General features: G+C 35.8%; 1 protein-coding gene across 1 annotated transcript in view; it reads right to left on the bottom strand.

Annotated features, from left to right (window-relative positions):
* The window catches only part of LOC138316737 (CD109 antigen-like), a 491,941-nt gene that overhangs the window by 74,285 nt on the left and 397,349 nt on the right, over positions 1 to 20,307 (bottom strand). Inside the window, exons 21-22 of the mRNA XM_069258397.1 lie at positions 17,208 to 17,379; positions 3,418 to 3,535 (exon numbers count right to left, since the gene is read on the bottom strand). Of these exons, the coding sequence (XP_069114498.1) occupies positions 3,418 to 3,535; positions 17,208 to 17,379 (290 nt within the window). The remainder of the gene's footprint in view (positions 1 to 3,417; positions 3,536 to 17,207; positions 17,380 to 20,307) is intronic.

The following is a 20,307-nucleotide window of genomic DNA, read 5'->3' as shown; positions in this document are numbered from 1 at the left end:
AGTAGCGATTTAAAGGATTTACCTCTATTACCCCTATTGGGCCCCGCCCCTCCTGCCCCCGGGGGACCAGAGCCAAAATTTATACAAGTTCTGTTCCCCTTCCCCAAAGGATGTTTGTGGCCAAATTTGGTTACATTCTATTCAGAACTCTATGACTAGTAGCGATTTAAAGGATTTACCTCTATTTCCCCTATTGGGCCCCGCCCCTCCTGCCCCCGGGGGATCAGAGCCAAAATTTATACAAGTTCTGTTCCCCTTCCCCCAAGGATGTTTGTGGCCAAATTTGGTTACAATTCATGTAGAGCTCTAGGACAAGTAGAGATTTAAAGGATTTACTTCTATTTCCCCTATTTGGCCCCGCCCCTCCTGCCCCCGGGGGGTCAGAGCCAAAATTTATACATGGTCTGTTCCCCCTCCCCCAAGGATGTTTGTGGCCAAATTTGGTTACATTCCATTCAAAACTCTATGACAAGTAGCGATTTAAAGGATTTACCTCTATTACCCCTATTGGGCCCCCTGCCCCCGGGGGACCAGAGCCAAAATTTATACAAGTTCTGCCCCGGGTTTGGGAACTCTAGGACAGTAGCGAATAGGATTTACCTCTATTTCCCTATTGGGCCCGCCCCTCCTGCCCGGGGGGAATTTATACAAGTTCTGTTCCCCCTCCCCCAAGGATGTTTGTGGCCAAATTTGGTTACAATCCATGCAGAACTCTATGACTAGTAGCGATTTAAAGGAAATGTTGACGGACCGACGACGGACGCCGCGCCATGACATAAGCTCACCGGCCCTTCGGGCCAGGTGAGCTAAAAAAAACCATCATGTGACAAAAATAAACAGTAATTTGGTATTTTTGACTAAGTTTTCATGGTAACAGAAAAATACCACAAACGGAAGGTTCTCAATAGCAAAAGGCACAGCTAGGGCACTTGTCTGATATATATATACAGAAACACGTTTTGTAGGCGGTGAAAAAATCTGATTGACTGAAGGAACGAACGGAAGAACGATCAAAGTAACGAACGAGGAAAAATGGACGCACGAAAGAAATCTATTTTATTTGTTCGTTCGTTCATTCTTTTTTAGTTCATTCATTTGTTCTTCATTTCTTTCTTTCAAGCATGGGTTTGTTCGATAGTTCCTTTGATTATTCGTTTGTTTAGTCAATCGAATTTGAAGCGAAGGGACATATTATCAAAGTACTGAAAGTACTAAATGGCTTGGTCTCTATGATTGAAGGAATATATTTCTAAAGTCAACACTTTTTTTTGGACAATAAGAAATAGATTTTGCTAATGTTCCTTCCAGTTTGGACTTTTGAGGATTCCTTGGAAACCAAGGTGTTATATAAGAAACACATCCTAAACTCTTGCCTGGGCCTTCTGGTTCTTGAGAAGAAGTCTTTTAAAGATTTTGGCCTTTTTTGACCTCTGTGACCTTGAATAAAGGTTAAGGTCAATCATTTGAACAAACTTGGTAGCCCTTCATCCTAGCATGTCACAGGTCCAATATCAGTACCCTGAGCCTTCTGGTTCTTGAGAACAAGTTGTTTAAAGATTTGAGCCTTTTTGACCCGTGACCTTGAATGAAGGTCAAGGTCATTTATTTGAACAAACTTGATAGCACTTCATCCCAGCATGCCACTGGCCTAATATCAGGTCTCTAGGCCTCTTAGTTATTCATAAGAAATTGTTTACAGAAATTTTAGCCTATTTGACCCCTGTGACTTTGAATGAAGGTCAAGGTCATTTGTTTGAACAAACTTGGTAGCCCTTCATCCCAGCATGCCACTGGCCTAATATCGGGTCTCTAGGCCTCTTAGTTATTCATAAGAAATTGTTTACAGAAATTTTAGCCTATTTGACCCCTGTGACCTTGAATGAAGGTCAAGGTCATTTGTTTGAACAAACTTGGTAGCCCTTCATCCCAGCATGCCACTGGCCTAATATCAGGTCTCTAGGCCTTCTGGTTTTTGAGAAGAATTTGTTTGAAGATTTTGGCCTTTTTGACCCCTGTGACCTTGAATGAAAGTCAAGGTCATTCATTTGAACAAACTTGGTAACCCTTCATCCCAGCATGTCACAGATCCAATATCAGTACACTGAGCCTACTGGTTCTTGAGAACAAGTTGTTTAAAGACTTTAGCCTTTTTGACCCCTGTGACCTTAAATGAAGGTCAAGATCATTTATTTGAACAAACTTGATAGCCCTTCATCCCAGCATGCCACTGGCCTAATATCAGGTCTCTAGGCCTCTTAGTTATTCATAAGAAGTTGTTTACAGAAATTTTAGCCTATTTGACCCCTGTGACCTTGAATGAAGGTCAAGGTCATTTATTTGAACAAACTTGGTAGCCCTTCATCCCAGCATCCTACAGGCCAAATATCAATACCCTGGGCCTTCTGGTTTTTGAGAAGAAGTTGTTTAAAGATTTTGGCCTTTTTGACCATTGTGACCTTGAATGAAAGTCAAGGTCATTCATTTGAACAAACTTGGTAGCCCTATATCCCAGCATGTCACAGGTCCAATATCAGTACCCTAAACCTTCTGGTTCTTGAGAACAAGTTGTTTAAAGATTTGTGCCTATTTGACCCCTGTGACCTTGAATGAAAATCAAGGTCATTTATTTAAACAAACTTGGTAGCCCTTCATCCCAGCATGCCACAGGCCTAATATCAGGTATCTAGGCCTCTTAGTTATTCACAAGAAGTTGTTTAAAGAAATTTTAGCCTATTTGACCCCTGTGACCTTGAATGAAGGTCAAGGTTATTTATTTGAACAAACTTGGTAGCCCTTCATCCCAGCATCCTACAGGCCAAATATGAGTACCCTGGGCCTTCCGGTTATTGAGAAGAAGTCGTTTGAATGAAAAGTTTACGCGCGGCGGACGGTGGACGACGACAGACGGTGCATGATGACAATAGGTCATCCTGACCCTTTGGGTCAGATGACCTAATAAGGAGACTTAATTCTCATTTTTACATACAATTGTGGGACATATTAAAATTTTAAGCTTTCACTGTTCTTATTTTTGATAGGTTTCGATAAACAAATGAAATAATACCGAGTTTTTGAAGCGATTTAGTACGTAACCCTCTCATTTTTTTGGGTACAATTTTTCTGAAAGTAAATACCAAACAACCGGGGCCGGATCCTGTTACCATACAGTGATACTGTGCAGTAGTTGACTATTGCTGCCCCAGACAGCAAAACAGCGAATGAATCTCAACATTTATCATATATTGCCCAGGAAATTTGGTGTTGTTACCACATTTTAGGCCATCAGTATTGATTTTCTAATGTTTTCAAGATAACTTTAAATTTTGCTCCGGAAAGGTAGTGGGCCGTTAACAGTCGGATATATTCCTAGTTGATAGGTGATGGTCAGACCACTGAATCATCCATAGATCTACTTACCGAAGGCATTCTCAAGGCCAGATCCATACCAGTATTTTTGTTCATTGAAAATGCATTGATATCCCAAGATGTTATGGTGTCAGGTACAGGGAAATGTGTGGTATTAACTCCAGAAGACCTGAAGACATCGTAAAACATATCACACAGGTAATGATAATTATCTAATATTTACACCTGTACAGGTAATACTGACCACACAATATTTACACCTGTCAGGTAATACTGACCACAAAATATTTACACCTTTAGAGGTAATACTGACAACACAATATTTACACCTATACAGGTAATACTGACAACACAATATTTACACCTATACAGGTAATACTGACAACACAATATTTACACCTGTACAGGTAATACTGACAACACAATATTTACACCTATACAGGTAATACTGACAACACAATATTTACACCTATACAGGTAATACTGACCAGACAATATTTACACCTGTACAAGTAATACTGAACAGACAATATTTACACCTGTACAGGTAATACTGACCAGACAATATATACACCTTAAAGGTAATACTGACCAGACAATATTTACACCTATACAGGTTATACTGACCAGACAATATTTACACCTGTACAGGTAATACTGACAACACAAAATACTGACAACACAAAATTTACACCTATACAGGTAATACTGACCAGACAATATTTACACCTGTACAGGTAATACTGACCAGACAATATTTACACCTATACAGGTTATACTGACCAGACAATATTTACACCTATACAGGTAATACTGACCAGACAATATATACACCTTAAAGGTAATACTGACCAGACAATATTTACACCTATACAGGTTATACTGACCAGACAATATTTACACCTGTACAGGTAATACTGACCAGACAATATTTATACCTATACAGGTTATACTGACCAGACAATATTTACACCTATACAGGTAATACTGACCAGACAATATTTACACCTATACAGGTAATACTGACCAGACAATATTTACACCTATACAGGTAATACTGACAAGACAATATTTACACCTATACAGGTTATACTGACCAGACAATATTTACACCTATACAGGTAATACTGACCACACAATATTTACACCTGTACAGGTAATACTGACCACACAATATTTACACCTATACAGGTAATACTGACAACACAATATTTACACCTGTACATGTAATACTGACCACACAATATTGACTGCCCACGTGACATATTTTCCTTATATGATACATAAATTAAGATGAATATTTTACTATGAATGAAATCATTCTTTACTAGTTTTACCCAATATGAAGACTTGTCCAGATCCATGTTTCAGGAAATTTTTTACGGACAGCTACGGCAGAATCTCCTGATGGGTCTAAAATCTTTTCCTTGGTTCTAAAATTGGCATCAGCAGCTGGCGCCATAGCAACTACACCATTCTCCATTTCTGGCCTCATATTAAACACCTCTACAAGTCATAAGAGAACTGCAGGTGTTGAGGGTTAATCTCATTGTGACAAATTATCAAACATGCTTGTTGAGGTAACTATCACTCATTTATGTTTGTTTGTGTGGGTATCTTTAACTCATTTATGTTTGTATGTGTGGGTATCTTTCACTCATTCATGTTTGTTTGTTCAGGTAACTATTTCTCAATTATGTTTGTTTGTGTAGGTAACTATCACTCATTTATGTTTGTTTGTTCAGGTAACTATTCCTCCATTATGTTTGTTTGTGTGGGTATCTTTCACTCATTTCTGTTTGTTTGTTCAGGTAACTATTTCTCCATTATGTTTGTTTGTGTAAAGAAACTATCACTCATTTATGTTTGTTTGTTTGTGGGTAACTATTAATCAATTATGTTTGTTTGTGTGGGTATCTTTCACTCATTTATGTTTGTTTGTGTGGGTATCTTTCACTCATTTATGTTTGTTTGTGTGGGGAAATATCAGTAACTTTGTAGGTAATTTTTTTCTAGTTTATCTTTGGTTTTTTAATAGGTAACTGGTCTTTTTTTAATAGGGGTTTTTAATTCTGTATTTGCATATAACAGAGTTATCTATCGTTGCGAGTAGGTATTGTTTGTGACGTCACATGTTTGAGAGCCTAACATCATACAATTCGGTGAAAACAACGTGAATTGCGTTCACAACATAATGACGTTACAATCGATACCTACCCACAAGGGAACTAACTCTGTAATTGTAATATGCAAAGACTGAATAGGTTACTGTGAAGGTAATTTTTACATATTAACATGGGTTTTTTAAAAGGTAACTGTGAAGGTAAATTTTTACATATTTACATATTTTTTAATAGGTAACTGTGTAGGTAATTTTTACATATTTAACATGGGTTTTTAATAGGTAACTGTGAAGGTAATTTTTTACATATTTAACATGGGTTTTTTAATAGGTAACAGTGACAGGTAATTTTTAAAGGTACTGAGTAATTTTCATGGGTTTTTAATAGGTAACTGTGAAGGTAATTTTTACATATTTAACATGGGTTTTTAATAGGTAACTGTGAAGGTAATTTTTACATATTTAACATGGGTTTTTAATAGGTAACTGTGAAGGTAATTTTTACATATTTAACATGGGTTTTTAATAGGTAACATGAAGGTAATTTTACATATTTAACATGGGTTTTTTAATAGGTAACTGTGAAGGTAATTTTTACATATTTAACATGGGTTTTTAATAGGTAACTGTGAAGGTAATTTTTACATATTTAACATTGGTTTTTAATAGGTAACAGTGAAGGTAATTTTTACATATTTAACATGGGTTTTTTTAATAGGTAACTGTGAAGGTAACTTTTACATATTTAACATGGGTTTTTTAATAGGTAACTGTGAAGGTAATTTTTACATATTTAACATGGGTTTTTTTAATAGGTAACTGTGAAGGTAACTTTTACATATTTAACATGGGTTTTTTAATAGGTAACAGTGAAGGTAATTTTTACATATTTAACATGGGTTTTTAATAGGTAACAGTGAAGGTAATTTTTACATATTTAACATGGGTTTTTAATAGGTAACAGTGAAGGTAATTTTTACATATTTAACATGGGTTTTTTAATAGGTAACAGTGAAGGTAATTTTTACATATTTAACATGGGTTTTTTAATAGGTAACTGTGAAGGTAATTTTTACATATTTAACATGGGTTTTTAATAGGTAACAGTGAAGGTAATTTTTACATATTTAACATGGGTTTTTAATAGGTAACAGTGAAGGTAATTTTTACATATTTAACATGGGTTTTTAATAGGTAACTGTGAAGGTAATTTTTACATATTTAACATGGGTTTTTAATAGGTAACAGTGAAGGTAATTTTTACATATTTAACATGGGTTTTTAATAGGTAACAGTGAAGGTAATTTTTACATATTTAACATGGGTTTTTAATAGGTAACTGTGAAGGTAATTTTTACATATTTAACATGGGTTTTTAATAGGTAACAGTGAAGGTAATTTTTACATATTTAACATGGGTTTTTAATAGGTAACAGTGAAGGTAATTTTTACATATTTAACATGGGTTTTTTAATAGGTAACTGTGAAGGTAATTTTTACATATTTAACATGGGTTTTTTAATAGGTAACAGTGAAGGTAATTTTTACATATTTAACATGGGTTTTTTAATAGGTAACAGTGAAGGTAATTTTTACATATTTAACATGGTTTTTTAATAGGTAACAGTGAAGGTAATTTTTACATATTTAACATGGGTTTTTAATAGGTAACAGTGAAGGTAATTTTTACATATTTAACATGGGTTTTTTAATAGGTAACTGTGAAGGTAATTTTTACATATTTAACATGGGTTTTTTAATAGGTAACAGTGAAGGTGAAGGTAATTTTTACATATTTAACATGGGTTTTTAATAGGTAACAGTGAAGGTAATTTTTACATATTTAACATGGGTTTTTAATAGGTAACAGTGAAGGTAATTTTTACATATTTTAACATGGGTTTTTAATAGGTAACAGTGAAGGTAATTTTTACATATTTAACATGGGTTTTTATAGGTAATGTGAAGGTAATTTTTACATATTTAACATGGGTTTTTAATAGGTAACAGTGAAGGTAATTTTTACATATTTAACATGGGTTTTTAATAGGTAACAGTGAAGGTAATTTTTACATATTTAACATGGGTTTTTAATAGGTAACAGTGAAGGTAATTTTTACATATTTAACATGGGTTTTTAATAGGTAACAGTGAAGGTAATTTTTACATATTTAACATGGGTTTTTAATAGGTAACAGTGAAGGTAATTTTTACATATTTAACATGGGTTTTTTAATAGGTAACTGTGAAGGTAACTTTTACATATTTAACATGGGTTTTTTAATAGGTAACTGTGAAGGTAATTTTTACATATTTAACAGGGTTTTTTAATAGGTAACTGTGAAGGTAATTTTTACATATTTAACATGGGTTTTTTATATAGTAACAGTGAAGGTAATTTTTACATATTTAACATGGGTTTTTAATAGGTAACTGTGAAGGTAATTTTTACATATTTAACATGGGTTTTTAATAGGTAACAGTGAAGGTAATTTTTACATATTTAACATGGGTTTTTAATAGGTAACAGTGTGAAGGTAATTTTTACATATTTAACATGGGTTTTTTAATAGGTAACTGTGAAGGTAATTTTTACATATTTAACATGGGTTTTTTAATAGGTAACTGTGAAGGTAATTTTTACATATTTAACATGGGTTTTTTTAATAGGTAACAGTGAAGGTAATTTTTACATATTTAACATGGGTTTTTTTAATAGGTAACAGTGAAGGTAATTTTTACATATTTAACATGGGTTTTTTAATAGGTAACTGTGAAGGTAATTTTTACATATTTAACATGGGTTTTTTAATAGGTAACAGTGAAGGTAATTTTTACATATTTAACATGGGTTTTTAATAGGTAACTGTGAAGGTAATTTTTACATATTTAACATGGGTTTTTTTAATAGGTAACAGTGAAGGTAATTTTTACATATTTAACATGGGTTTTTTAATAGGTAACTGTGAAGGTAATTTTTACATATTTAACATGGGTTTTTTAATAGGTAACAGTGAAGGTAATTTTTACATATTTAACATGGGTTTTTTAATAGGTAACTGTGAAGGTAATTTTTACATATTTAAAAAGGTAACAGTGAAGGTAATTTTTACATATTTAACATGGGTTTTTTAATAGGTAACTGTGAAGGTAATTTTTACATATTTAACATGGGTTTTTTTAATAGGTAACAGTGAAGGTGATTTTTACATATTTAACATGGGTTTTTTAATAGGTAACTGTGAAGGTAATTTTTACATAGGTAACAGTGAAGGTAATTTTTACATATTTAACATGGGTTTTTAATAGGTAACAGTGAAGGTAATTTTTACATATTTAACATGGGTTTTTTAATAGGTAACTGTGAAGGTAATTTTTACATATTTAACATGGGTTTTTTTAATAGGTAACAGTGAAGGTAATTTTTACATATTTAACATGGGTTTTTTAATAGGTAACAGTGAAGGTAATTTTTACATATTTAACATGGGTTTTTTAATAGGTAACAGTGAAGGTAATTTTTACATATTTAACATGGGTTTTTAATAGGTAACAGTGAAGGTAATTTTTACATATTTAACATGGGTTTTTAATAGGTAACAGTGAAGGTAATTTTTACATATTTAACATGGGTTTTTAATAGGTAACAGTGAAGGTAATTTTTACATATTTAACATGGGTTTTTAATAGGTAACAGTGAAGGTAATTTTTACATATTTAACATGGGTTTTTAATAGGTAACAGTGAAGGAATTTTTACATATTTAACATGGGTTTTTAATAGGTAACAGTGAAGGTAATTTTACATATTAACATGGGTTTTTAATAGGTAACAGTGAAGGTAATTTTTACATATTTAACATGGGTTTTTAATAGGTAACAGTGAAGGTAATTTTTACATATTTAACATGGGTTTTTAATAGGTAACAGTGAAGGTAATTTTTACATATTTAACATGGGTTTTTAATAGGTAACAGTGAAGGTAATTTTTACATATTTAACATGGGTTTTTAATAGGTAACAGTGAAGGTAATTTTTTACATATTTAACATGGGTTTTTTAATAGGTAACAGTGTGAAGGTAACTTTTTACATATTTAACATGGGTTTTTAATAGGTAACAGTGAAGGTAATTTTTACATATTTAACATGGGTTTTTAATAGGTAACAGTGAAGGTAATTTTTACATATTTAACATGGGTTTTTAATAGGTAACAGTGAAGGTAATTTTTACATATTTAACATGGTTTTTTAATAGGTAACTGTGAAGGTAACTTTTACATATTTAACATGGGTTTTTAATAGGTAACAGTGAAGGTAATTTTTACATATTTAACATGGGTTTTTTAATAGGTAACTGTGAAGGTAACTTTTACATATTTAACATGGGTTTTTAATAGGTAACAGTGAAGGTAATTTTTACATATTTAACATGGGTTTTTAATAGGTAACAGTGAAGGTAATTTTTACATATTTTAACATTGGTTTTTAATAGGTAACAGTGAAGGTAATTTTTACATATTTAACATGGGTTTTTTAATAGGTAACTGTGAAGGTAACTTTTACATATTTAACATGGGTTTTTAATAGGTAACTGTGAAGGTAATTTTTACATATTTAACATGGGTTTTTAATAGGTAACTGTGAAGGTAATTTTTACATATTTAACATGGGTTTTTTAATAGGTAACAGTGAAGGTAATTTTTACATATTTAACATGGTTTTTTAATAGGTAACAGTGAAGGTAATTTTTACATATTTAACATGGGTTTTTAATAGGTAACAGTGAAGGTAATTTTTACATATTTAACATGGGTTTTTTAATAGGTAACTGTGAAGGTAACTTTTACATATTTAACATGGGTTTTTTAATAGGTAACTGTGAAGGTAATTTTTACATATTTAACATGGGTTTTTTAATAGGTAACTGTGAAGGTAATTTTTACATATTTAACATGGGTTTTTTTAATAGAGTAACAGTGAAGGTAATTTTTACATATTTAACATGGGTTTTTTAATAGGTAACAGTGAAGGTAATTTTTACATATTTTAACAGGGTTTTTTAATAGGTAACTGTGAAGGTAACTTTTACATATTTAACATGGGTTTTTTAATAGGTAACTGTGAAGGTAATTTTTACATATTTAACATGGGTTTTTTAATAGGTAACTGTGAAGGTAATTTTTACATATTTAACATGGGTTTTTAATAGGTAACAGTGAAGGTAATTTTTACATATTTAACATGGGTTTTTTTAATAGGTAACTGTGAAGGTAATTTTTACATATTTAACATGGGTTTTTTAATAGGTAACTGTGAAGGTAATTTTTACATATTTAACATGGGTTTTTAATAGGTAACAGTGAAGGTAATTTTTACATATTTAACATGGGTTTTTAATAGGTAACTGTGAAGGTAATTTTTACATATTTAACATGGTTTTTAATAGGTAACAGTGAAGGTAATTTTTACATATTTAACATGGGTTTTTAATAGGTAACAGTGAAGGTAATTTTTACATATTTAACATGGGTTTTTAATAGGTAACAGTGAAGGTAATTTTAACATATTTAACATGGGTTTTTAATACGTAACAGTGAAGGTAATTTTTGACATATTTTACACGGGATAATATATCCAAAATATTGATTCGTCAACAGCAGTCACAACAAGTTTTTTATATACATATATTTACATTCTGAGTGTTTCGTCAAAACCAACTAATGAAAACAAAAAATTGCCTATGACAACACTATGAATACATTATGAATACAATGATTCTCGTGCATTGATCAGCTTATTTGAAACATCACGCCAGTTTCATATCGATAAAAAATAGTCCCCAACAATATCTTAATGTATAATCTTTAATGTGTTGTTTCTTGATATAGAATCAACTAAGGTTACCTGTAATAAGTCAATCAAATCTTATTTTAACTATATTTCTTGTGTCACTAGTGAAAAGTGTAAAGTATATTTTGCAGAGTAAAAAGTTCAAAGCACTAACATAGTAACATTGTTCACACCTGAGTAATTGTAATCCTTTTATAAAAACAGTGATTGTGTATGGCTCCAAGTTGTGATTGCATTTGTAACACAGTACCAGGTTGCTAGAGATAAGTTCCGCTTGAGTGATCACACAATGCAAGTGACAGGCAACCGAGAGCACCAGTTTTGTATCATGTCGCCATTTCAATCGGTATAATGTTTATGTAAGTAATATACATGTACGTCAGCTTTACAATTGGTGATCATCAACGATTGTTGATACAATATAACTTACAATGTAGGATAATTACCAAACATTACACAGTTTTTTTCACATTTTGTAGTTGGAAACAGCTTCTGAAATACTATTTTATGACAGATCTACGGACAAAGGAGGAAGAGGTGGAGAAGGAGCAAGAAGAGGAAATGGAATGGGGGCAAAGGAAAAGGAAGAGGGACAAAGTAAGTGGAAAAGGAATGAGAGAAGTAGAGGGAGGGGCAAAGGAAGAGAAAAAGGAAAAGTAGGAATAGGGAGGGGCAAAGGAAGAGGAAGAGGGGCAAAGAAAGAGGAGGAAAAGGTAAAGGAGGGAGAGAAAGATAGGGAGGGACAAAGGAAGAGGAGGAAGAGGATGGGGAGGGTCAAAGGAAGAGGACAAGGAGAAGAAGGGGGAGGAGCAAAGGAAGAGGAAGAGGAGGAGAAGGAGGAGGAAGAGGACATGGTAGAAGGGGAGGAAGGGGAAAGGGCAAAGGAGTGGTAAAAGGAGGGGGAGGGGCAAAGGAACAGAAGGAATAGAAGGAGGGGAGGGACAAAGGAAGAGGAGGAGGAAAAAGAGGGGGAGAGGCAAAGGAAGAGGAGGAGAAGAGGGAGGGGAGGGGCAAAGGAAGAAGAAAATGAAGAGGGGAAGGGGTAAAGGAAGAGAAGGAGGAAGAAAATGGGCAAAAGGGGGAGGGGAGAAGAAGGGAGGGGCAAAGGAAAAGGGGAGTAGAAGGGGCAGAGGAGGAGGAAAGGAAGTGGGGAAGGGGCAAAAAAATGGGGAGAAGGAGGGGCAAAGGATGAGGAAAAGGAGAGGAGGAGAGGAAGAAAGAGGAGTTGAAGAAGATGTGAAGGAGGAGGAGGAGGAGAAGAAGGAGGAGGAGGAGGAGGAGGAGGAGGAGGAGGAGGAGGAGGAGGAGGAGGAGAAGGAGGAGGAGGAGGAGGAGGAGGAGGAGGAGGAGTAGGAGGAGGAGGAGAGGAGGAGGAGGAGGAGGAGGAGGAGGAGGAGGAGGAGGAGGAGGAGGAGGAGGAAATGAAATGGAAGGGTAAACGAGGGGCAAAGGAAGAGGAAAATGATGGGGAGAAGGAGGGGAAAAGGAAAAGAACGATGGGAAGAGGATGAGAGGGAGGAGTAAAGGAGAAGGGGTAAAGGAAAAGGAGGAAGAGGAAGGAAGGAGAAGCATCAGTGAGTTTAAGTAAATTATAATTATATTAATGATTAGCTAGGTCCTTGTTATCCATGGATATTCCAAACTCCCTCTGCCAACAATTATTTTAGTCTAGTCCATGATTCTCTATGGTCATAATTGTCTGGACATTTGTCCCTAGCCTAGAACACAGGGTTACTTATCATTATTCATATTTTCCTTTGGTTTCTCATGTTTGTATGGACTTGACCATGTATGTCCATTGATAAGTGAGCTGTCACTACAGACATAGAGTGTCAGATATTACAAAGTGTCTGTGCTCATTACTCTTACTGAAGAGTTTTAAGTGTGTTTTAGTATCATTGTTCAAAGGTTTTTTACCTTTAAAGTCTTGTTAGACTGTAAGTCTGATGTAAATCTGATGTAGGTCTGATGTAAGAGTCATTTAGAACAAGTGATGTTTTGACAGAAAGTGTGCACATTGCATGTATGCAAGGACGTTGCCATCTTGTGAAAAGTAGCGGTTTTACAGTAGTGACCGCTCATGACCTTTTGAACTGTCTCCTGGTCATTAGTGTGTGTGTGTATCCAATGTGTATTGGGAGTATTGGAATGTAGGATTGTTGGATGTATGGGGTGCATTGGAAATATTTGATTTTGAGAAAGAGTTGTGAGAACGGTTAACATAAATTATATGCACGATTGTCCAAGGTTGTATATGGTTGTCCAAAATTGGCCTTGACCATATTTGTCGATAATAACATTGGCATTGACCATGTTTGTCCAAGGTTGCTCAGGGTTTGGCCATGGTTGTCCATGGATATCCAAGGTTAAAGGGGCAATTCAGTCTAAGAGTACATTAAAATTTGCCTGTGAAGTAAATAGAGGTTACACAATGAGTGGTTGTTGAATATTGAATTTATTTAACACGAGTGAGTTATTTTTTAAAAGTTACAAAAGACACGAGCTTAGCGAGTGTCTTTTGTAACTTTTAAAAAATAACTTATGAGTGTGGAATAAATTCAATATTCAACAACCACGAGTAGTGTGACCTGTTTCTACCACAATGATATTCGGACAGGGATATGGTAACGTGTATTTACCGAAACATGCAAATAAGGTGTAGTCATATTTTCATCAGCAAAAAGACTCTAATTAGTATTCAAAAGTCATTGTTTGATAAAGAATCCGTCGATATCAAATTCTTCTAATTGGGAACATCTTTAGGGTCAAATAATACTCATTTAATGTATTATTGAGTTCAAATCTTCAAAATTGCTTCCAGAAAATAAAACTCAATGTCGGACTACATGTATACATGTAAAAGTATTCGCACGACACGGCATCGTCTATTTCTCGCCAGATAATCATCAAGCCGTTACCGTCAAGATCAAGTTCGTTTCATACACGTTAAAACTACGAAACTCATCAGTAAATATTTTGTCCGGTAAGATGTACTATTAGTACTAGAGGTCAATTTAACATGTATGAAAACGTCACATATTTTGACACAATGACCACGGCGCATACGCTTTCCAACAGCAGTTTTGGACGTCAAGCGGCCATCACAACATAGAATGACGTCATTTGATTATTGATGACGTTGATAATGATGACGTGACACTGGGAAAGAAGTAGTTCGGTCAAAGTTCACTGTGTCAGCCAATCAGAATGCGTACAGAGTTTATACCACGTGTGGTATAAACAAATTGTTAATCAACAGCTGCAGTGTTTATTCAATGTCCTGAGAGCTGAATAACACCGCCTATTGTGGTAGAAATGAAAATATTTGTCTTGAACTACTCAAATCGCTCTTATAGAAGTGTGTTTATGTTATTAGGTGCATGGTCTAGTCTAAATATAATATCACCAACTCTTCAGTAGTTATGTGTTGCAATTGTCTAACGTACATGACTTTGGCTCGGGTATGGGTGCAGTATACATGTTATACCTGCCTAATCGTACTCATCAACAATTTGGAATTTCAACACAATACGTCAAAATACTTAACAATGTTGTGGAATTTGTAAAAAGTTCCTGTTATATGTTTTATAAGGAATGTAGAACAATGCAATTATGTATTATTTTGCTTCGTGGTTATGTAACTGAATTAGCCTCATTGAATTGTCCCTTTAAATTGGTATTAACCATATTTGCCCAAATTTGCACTGACCTTGGCCATGCTTGTCCATGTTTGAACTGGTTTTGACAATGCTTGTCCATGGTTTTGCACTAGCAATGTGGCTATGTGATCAATGTTATCCATGGTTGTTTGTGGTTGTCTAATGTTTCTTTAGCCATGACCATGGCTGTCCAATATGTACTACCTGTACAGGTAAACAGGTGGTCAATACATACTACCTGTACAAGCAAATAGGTGGTCAGTACATACTACCTGTTCAGGTAAATAGGTGGTCAGTACATACTACCTGTACAGGTAAATAGGTGGTCAATACATACTACCTGTACAGGTAAATAAGTGGTCAGTACATACTACCTGTACAGGTAAATAAGTGGTCAGTACATACTACCTGTACAAGCAAATAGGTGGTCAGTACATACTACCTGTTCAGGTAAATAGGTGGTCAGTACATACTACCTGTACAGGTAAATAGGTGGTCAATACATACTACCTGTACAGGTAAATAAGTGGTCAGTACATACTACCTGTACAGGTAAATAAGTGGTCAGTACATACTACCTGTACAGGTAAATAGGTGGTCAATACATACTACCGGTACAAGTAAATAGGTGGTCAGTACATACTACCTGTACAGGTAAATAGGTGGTCAGTACATACTACCTGTACAGGTAAATAGGTGGTCAGTTCATACTACCTGTACAGGTAAATAGGTGGTCAGTACATACTACCTGTACAGGTAAATAGGTGGTCAGTACATACTACCTGTACAGGTAAATAAGTGGTAAGTACATACTACCTGTACAGGTAAATAAGTGGTCAGTACATACTACCTGTACAAGCAAATAGGTGGTCAGTACATACTACCTGTTCAGGTAAATAGGTGGTCAGTACATACTACATGTACAGGTAAATAAGTGGTCAGTACATACTACCTGTACAAGTAAATAGGTGGTCAGTACATACTTCCTGTACAGGTAAATAGGTGGTCAGTACATACTATCTGTACAGGTAAATAGGTGGTCAGTACATACTACCTGTACAGGTAAATAGGTGGTCAGTACATACTACCTGTACAGGTAAATAGGTGGTCAGTACATACTACCTGTACAGGTAAATAGGTGGTCAGTACATACTACCTGTACAGGTAAATAGGTGGTCAGTACATACTTCCTGTACAGGTAAATAGGTGGTCAGTACATACTACCTGTACAGGTAAATAGGTGGTCAGTACATACTACCTGTACAGGTAAATAGGTAGTCAGTACATACTACCTGTACAAGTAAAGGTGGTCAGTACATACTACCTGTACAAGTAAATAGGTGGTCAGTACACACTACCTGTACAGGTAAATAGGTAGTCAGTACATACTACCTGTACAGGTAAATAGGTAGTCAGTACATACTACCTGTACAAGTAAATAGGTGGTCAGTACATACTACCTGTACAAGTAAATAGGTGGTCAGTACATACTACCTGTACAAGTAAATAGGTAGTCAGTACATACTACCTGTACAGGTAAATAGGTAGTCAGTACATACTACCTGTACAGATAAATAGGTGGTCAGTACATACTACCTGTACAAGTAAATAGGTGGTCAGTACATACTACCTGTACAAGTAAATAGGTAGTCAGTACATACTACCTGTACAGGTAAATAGGTAGTCAGTACATAATACCTGTACAGATAAATAGGTGGTCAGTACATACTACCTGTACAAGTAAATAGGTGGTCAGTACATACTACCTGTACAAGTAAATAGGTAGTCAGTACATACTACCTGTACAGATAAATAGGTGGTCAGTACATACTACCTGTACAAGTAAATAGGTGGTCAGTACATACTACCTGTACAAGTAAATAGGTAGTCAGTACATACTACCTGTACAGGTAAATAGGTAGTCAGTACATAATACCTATACAGGTAAATAGGTGGTCAGTACATACTACCTGTACAAGTAAATAGGTGGTCAATACATACTACCTGTACAAGTAAATAGGTGGTCAGTACATACTTCCTGTACCAGTGGTTAATGTATATGAACAATACAGGCTTACAGGTGATTAATACATGTAAGTCTATATGACTTTCTATAAACGAATATATATATATATATAAATAACCTATTCGGATGTCAGTCCAGATCCATTATATATATTTAAGACTATATATATATATGTATAAATACCCTATCTGGATGTCAGTCCAGATCCATGTCTCTGGAAAGTTTTTCCTGACATTTGATTCTGCATCCACATCAACAGCATCAGATACTACTGTTTTTTTATCCATTTCTGCGATACCAGCTTCAGCCCCTGCCATGGCGACCATGTCATCAAAGACAGGAAACACATTCTGGTCTACAATTCACAAGGACATGATGATTTATCAGACACAAACACAACTTCAAGTCTAAAAGGATGAAAATTAGAACAGGTCAAAAACTGTCAGACTGCAGAGCAGAAAGGTAGTACATTGTACATCTTTCTTGTAATAAGAAGTAGTATCCTTTCAATTAGGCCATTAGGGGTTAAGTACATCACCCTCACAACCAGGCCATAATGGGTTTAGTACATCATCCTCACAACCAGGCCATAATGGGTTTAGTACATCACCCTCACAACCAAGCCATAATGGGTTTAGTACATCACCCTCACAACCAGGCCATAACTGGTTAAGTAAATCACCCTCACAACCAGGCCATAATGGGTTTAGTACATCATCCTCACAACCAGGCCATAATGGGTTTAGTACATCACCCTCACAACCAAGCCATAATGGGTTTAGTACATCACCCTCACAACCAGGCCATAACGGGTTTAGTACATAACCCTCACAACCAGGCCATAATGGGTTTAGTAAATCACCCTCACAACCAAGCCATAATGGGTTTAGTACATCACCCTCACAACCAGGCCATTATGGGTTTAGTACATCATCCTCACAACCAGGCCATAGTGGGATTAGTACATCACCCTCACAACCAGGCCATAATGGGTTTAGTACATAACCCTCACAACCAGGCCATAGTGGGTTTAGTACATCATCCTCATAACCAGGCCATAATGGGTTTAGTACAACACCCTCACAACCAGACAACCAGACCATAGTGGGTTTAGTACATCACCCTCACAACCAAGCCATAATGGGTTTAGTACATCACCTTCACAACCAGGCCATAATGGGTTTAGTACATCACCCTCACAACCAGGCCATAGTGGGTTTAGTACATCACCCTCACAACCAAGCCATAATGGGTTTAGTACATCACCCTCACAACCAAGCCATAGTGGGTTTAGTACATCACCCTCACAACCAAGCCATAATGGGTTTAGTACATCACCCTCACAACCAGGCCATAATGGGTTTAGTACATCACCCTCACAACCAGGCCATAATGGGTTTAGTACATCACCCTCACAACCAAGCCATAATGGGTTTAGTACATCAACTCACAATCAAGCCATAGTGGGTTTAGTACATCACCCTCACAACCAAGCCATAATGGGTTTAGTACATCACCCTCACAACCAGGCCATAATGGATTTAGTACATCACCCTCACAACCAGGCCATAGTGGGTTTAGTACATCACCCTCACAACTAGGCCATAATGGGTTAAGTAAATCACCCTCACAACCAGGCCATAGTGGGTTTAGTACATCATTCTTGCAACCAGGCCATAATGGGTTTAGTACATCACCCTCACAACCAGGCCATAATGGGTTTAGTACATCACCCTTACAACCAGGCCATAATGGGTTTAGTACATAACCCTCACAACCAGGCCATAAGGGGTTTAGTACATCACCCTCATAACCAGGCCATAAGGGGTTTAGTACATCACCCTCATACCCAGGCCATAATGGGTTTAGTACATCACCCTCACAACCAGGCCATAATGGGTTTAGTACATCATCCTCATAACCAGGCCATAATGGGTTTAGTACATCACCCTCACAACCAGGCCATAATGGGTTTAGTACATCACCCTCACAACCAGGCCATAATGGGTTAAGTACATCATCCTCATAACCTGGCCATAACGGGTTTAGTACATCACCCTCACAACCAGGCCATAATGGGTTTAGTACATCACCCTCACAACCAGGCCATAACGGGTTTAGTACATCACCCTCACAACCAGGCCATAGTGGGTTTAGTACATCACCCTCACAACCAGGCCATAATGGGTTTAGTACAGCATCCTCATAACCTGGCCATAATGGGTTTAGTACATCATCCTCATAACCAGGCCATTGTGGGATTAGTACATCACCCTCACAACCAGGCCATAACGGGTTTAGTACATCACCCTCACAACCAGGCCATAATGGGTTTAGTACATCACCCTCACAACCAGGCCATAATGGGTTTAGTACATCATCCTCATAACCTGGCCATAATGGGTTTAGTACATCATCCTCATAACCAGGCCATTGTGGGATTAGTACATCACCCTCACAACCAAGCCATAATGGGTTTAGTACATCACCCTCACAACCAAGCCATAATGGGTTTAGTACATCACCCTCACAACCAGGCCATAATGGGTTTAGTACATCATCCTCATAACCAGGCCATTGTGGGATTAGTACATCACCCTCACAACCAGGCCATAATGTGTTTAGTACATCACCCTCACAACCAAGCCATAATGGGTTTATTACATCACCCTCACAACCAGGCCATAATGGGTTTAGTACATCACTCTCACAGGTGTATGACCCCTTTCATTTCATCGTAGAAATACTTTGCAAGGCTAAGTTTATGTCTTCATTTCCATAACATGTTGTTACTTTGAAAGTACAACATATTAGGTGTTGCAGAAATCTGTTTCTTTAAACGAGATTCAGTTTCATTAAGGTTTGAAGTAGCCCAATATTGGACTAGTGAACTGTCTTCTGTTGAAAAGCAATATCTGTTTCTTTCCTTGTACACAACAAACTGTCCGCCATATTTGCGTCATGTAAAAGTGACGTCACAATAGATTCACATTCAATCTTATATCACTTAAATAGTGCCCTTTTCCCCAGGCAAATAGTACCCAATATGTGTAGCCAATCGGAATACAGTATTATGTCATGTAATGTACTAACACCATAGATATTTGGATGTGTAGGTAAAAATCACTTTATTTATATTTGTATGTGTAGGAAACTATCACTTATTTATGTTTGTTTGTTTCATTAAACTAACGTCCTATTAACAGCTATGGTCATGTAAGGACGGCCTCCCAAGTATGCGGTGTGTTGTGTGTATGTTGTGCGAGGTGCATGTTTTGAGAGA

This window comes from Argopecten irradians, chromosome 2, assembly GCF_041381155.1.
Source record: "Argopecten irradians isolate NY chromosome 2, Ai_NY, whole genome shotgun sequence".
In the NCBI taxonomy this organism is placed as follows: Eukaryota; Metazoa; Mollusca; class Bivalvia; order Pectinida; family Pectinidae; genus Argopecten; species Argopecten irradians.
The sequence above is the reverse complement of the archived record's forward strand: the minus strand, read 5'-3'. Positions and strand labels throughout refer to the sequence as shown.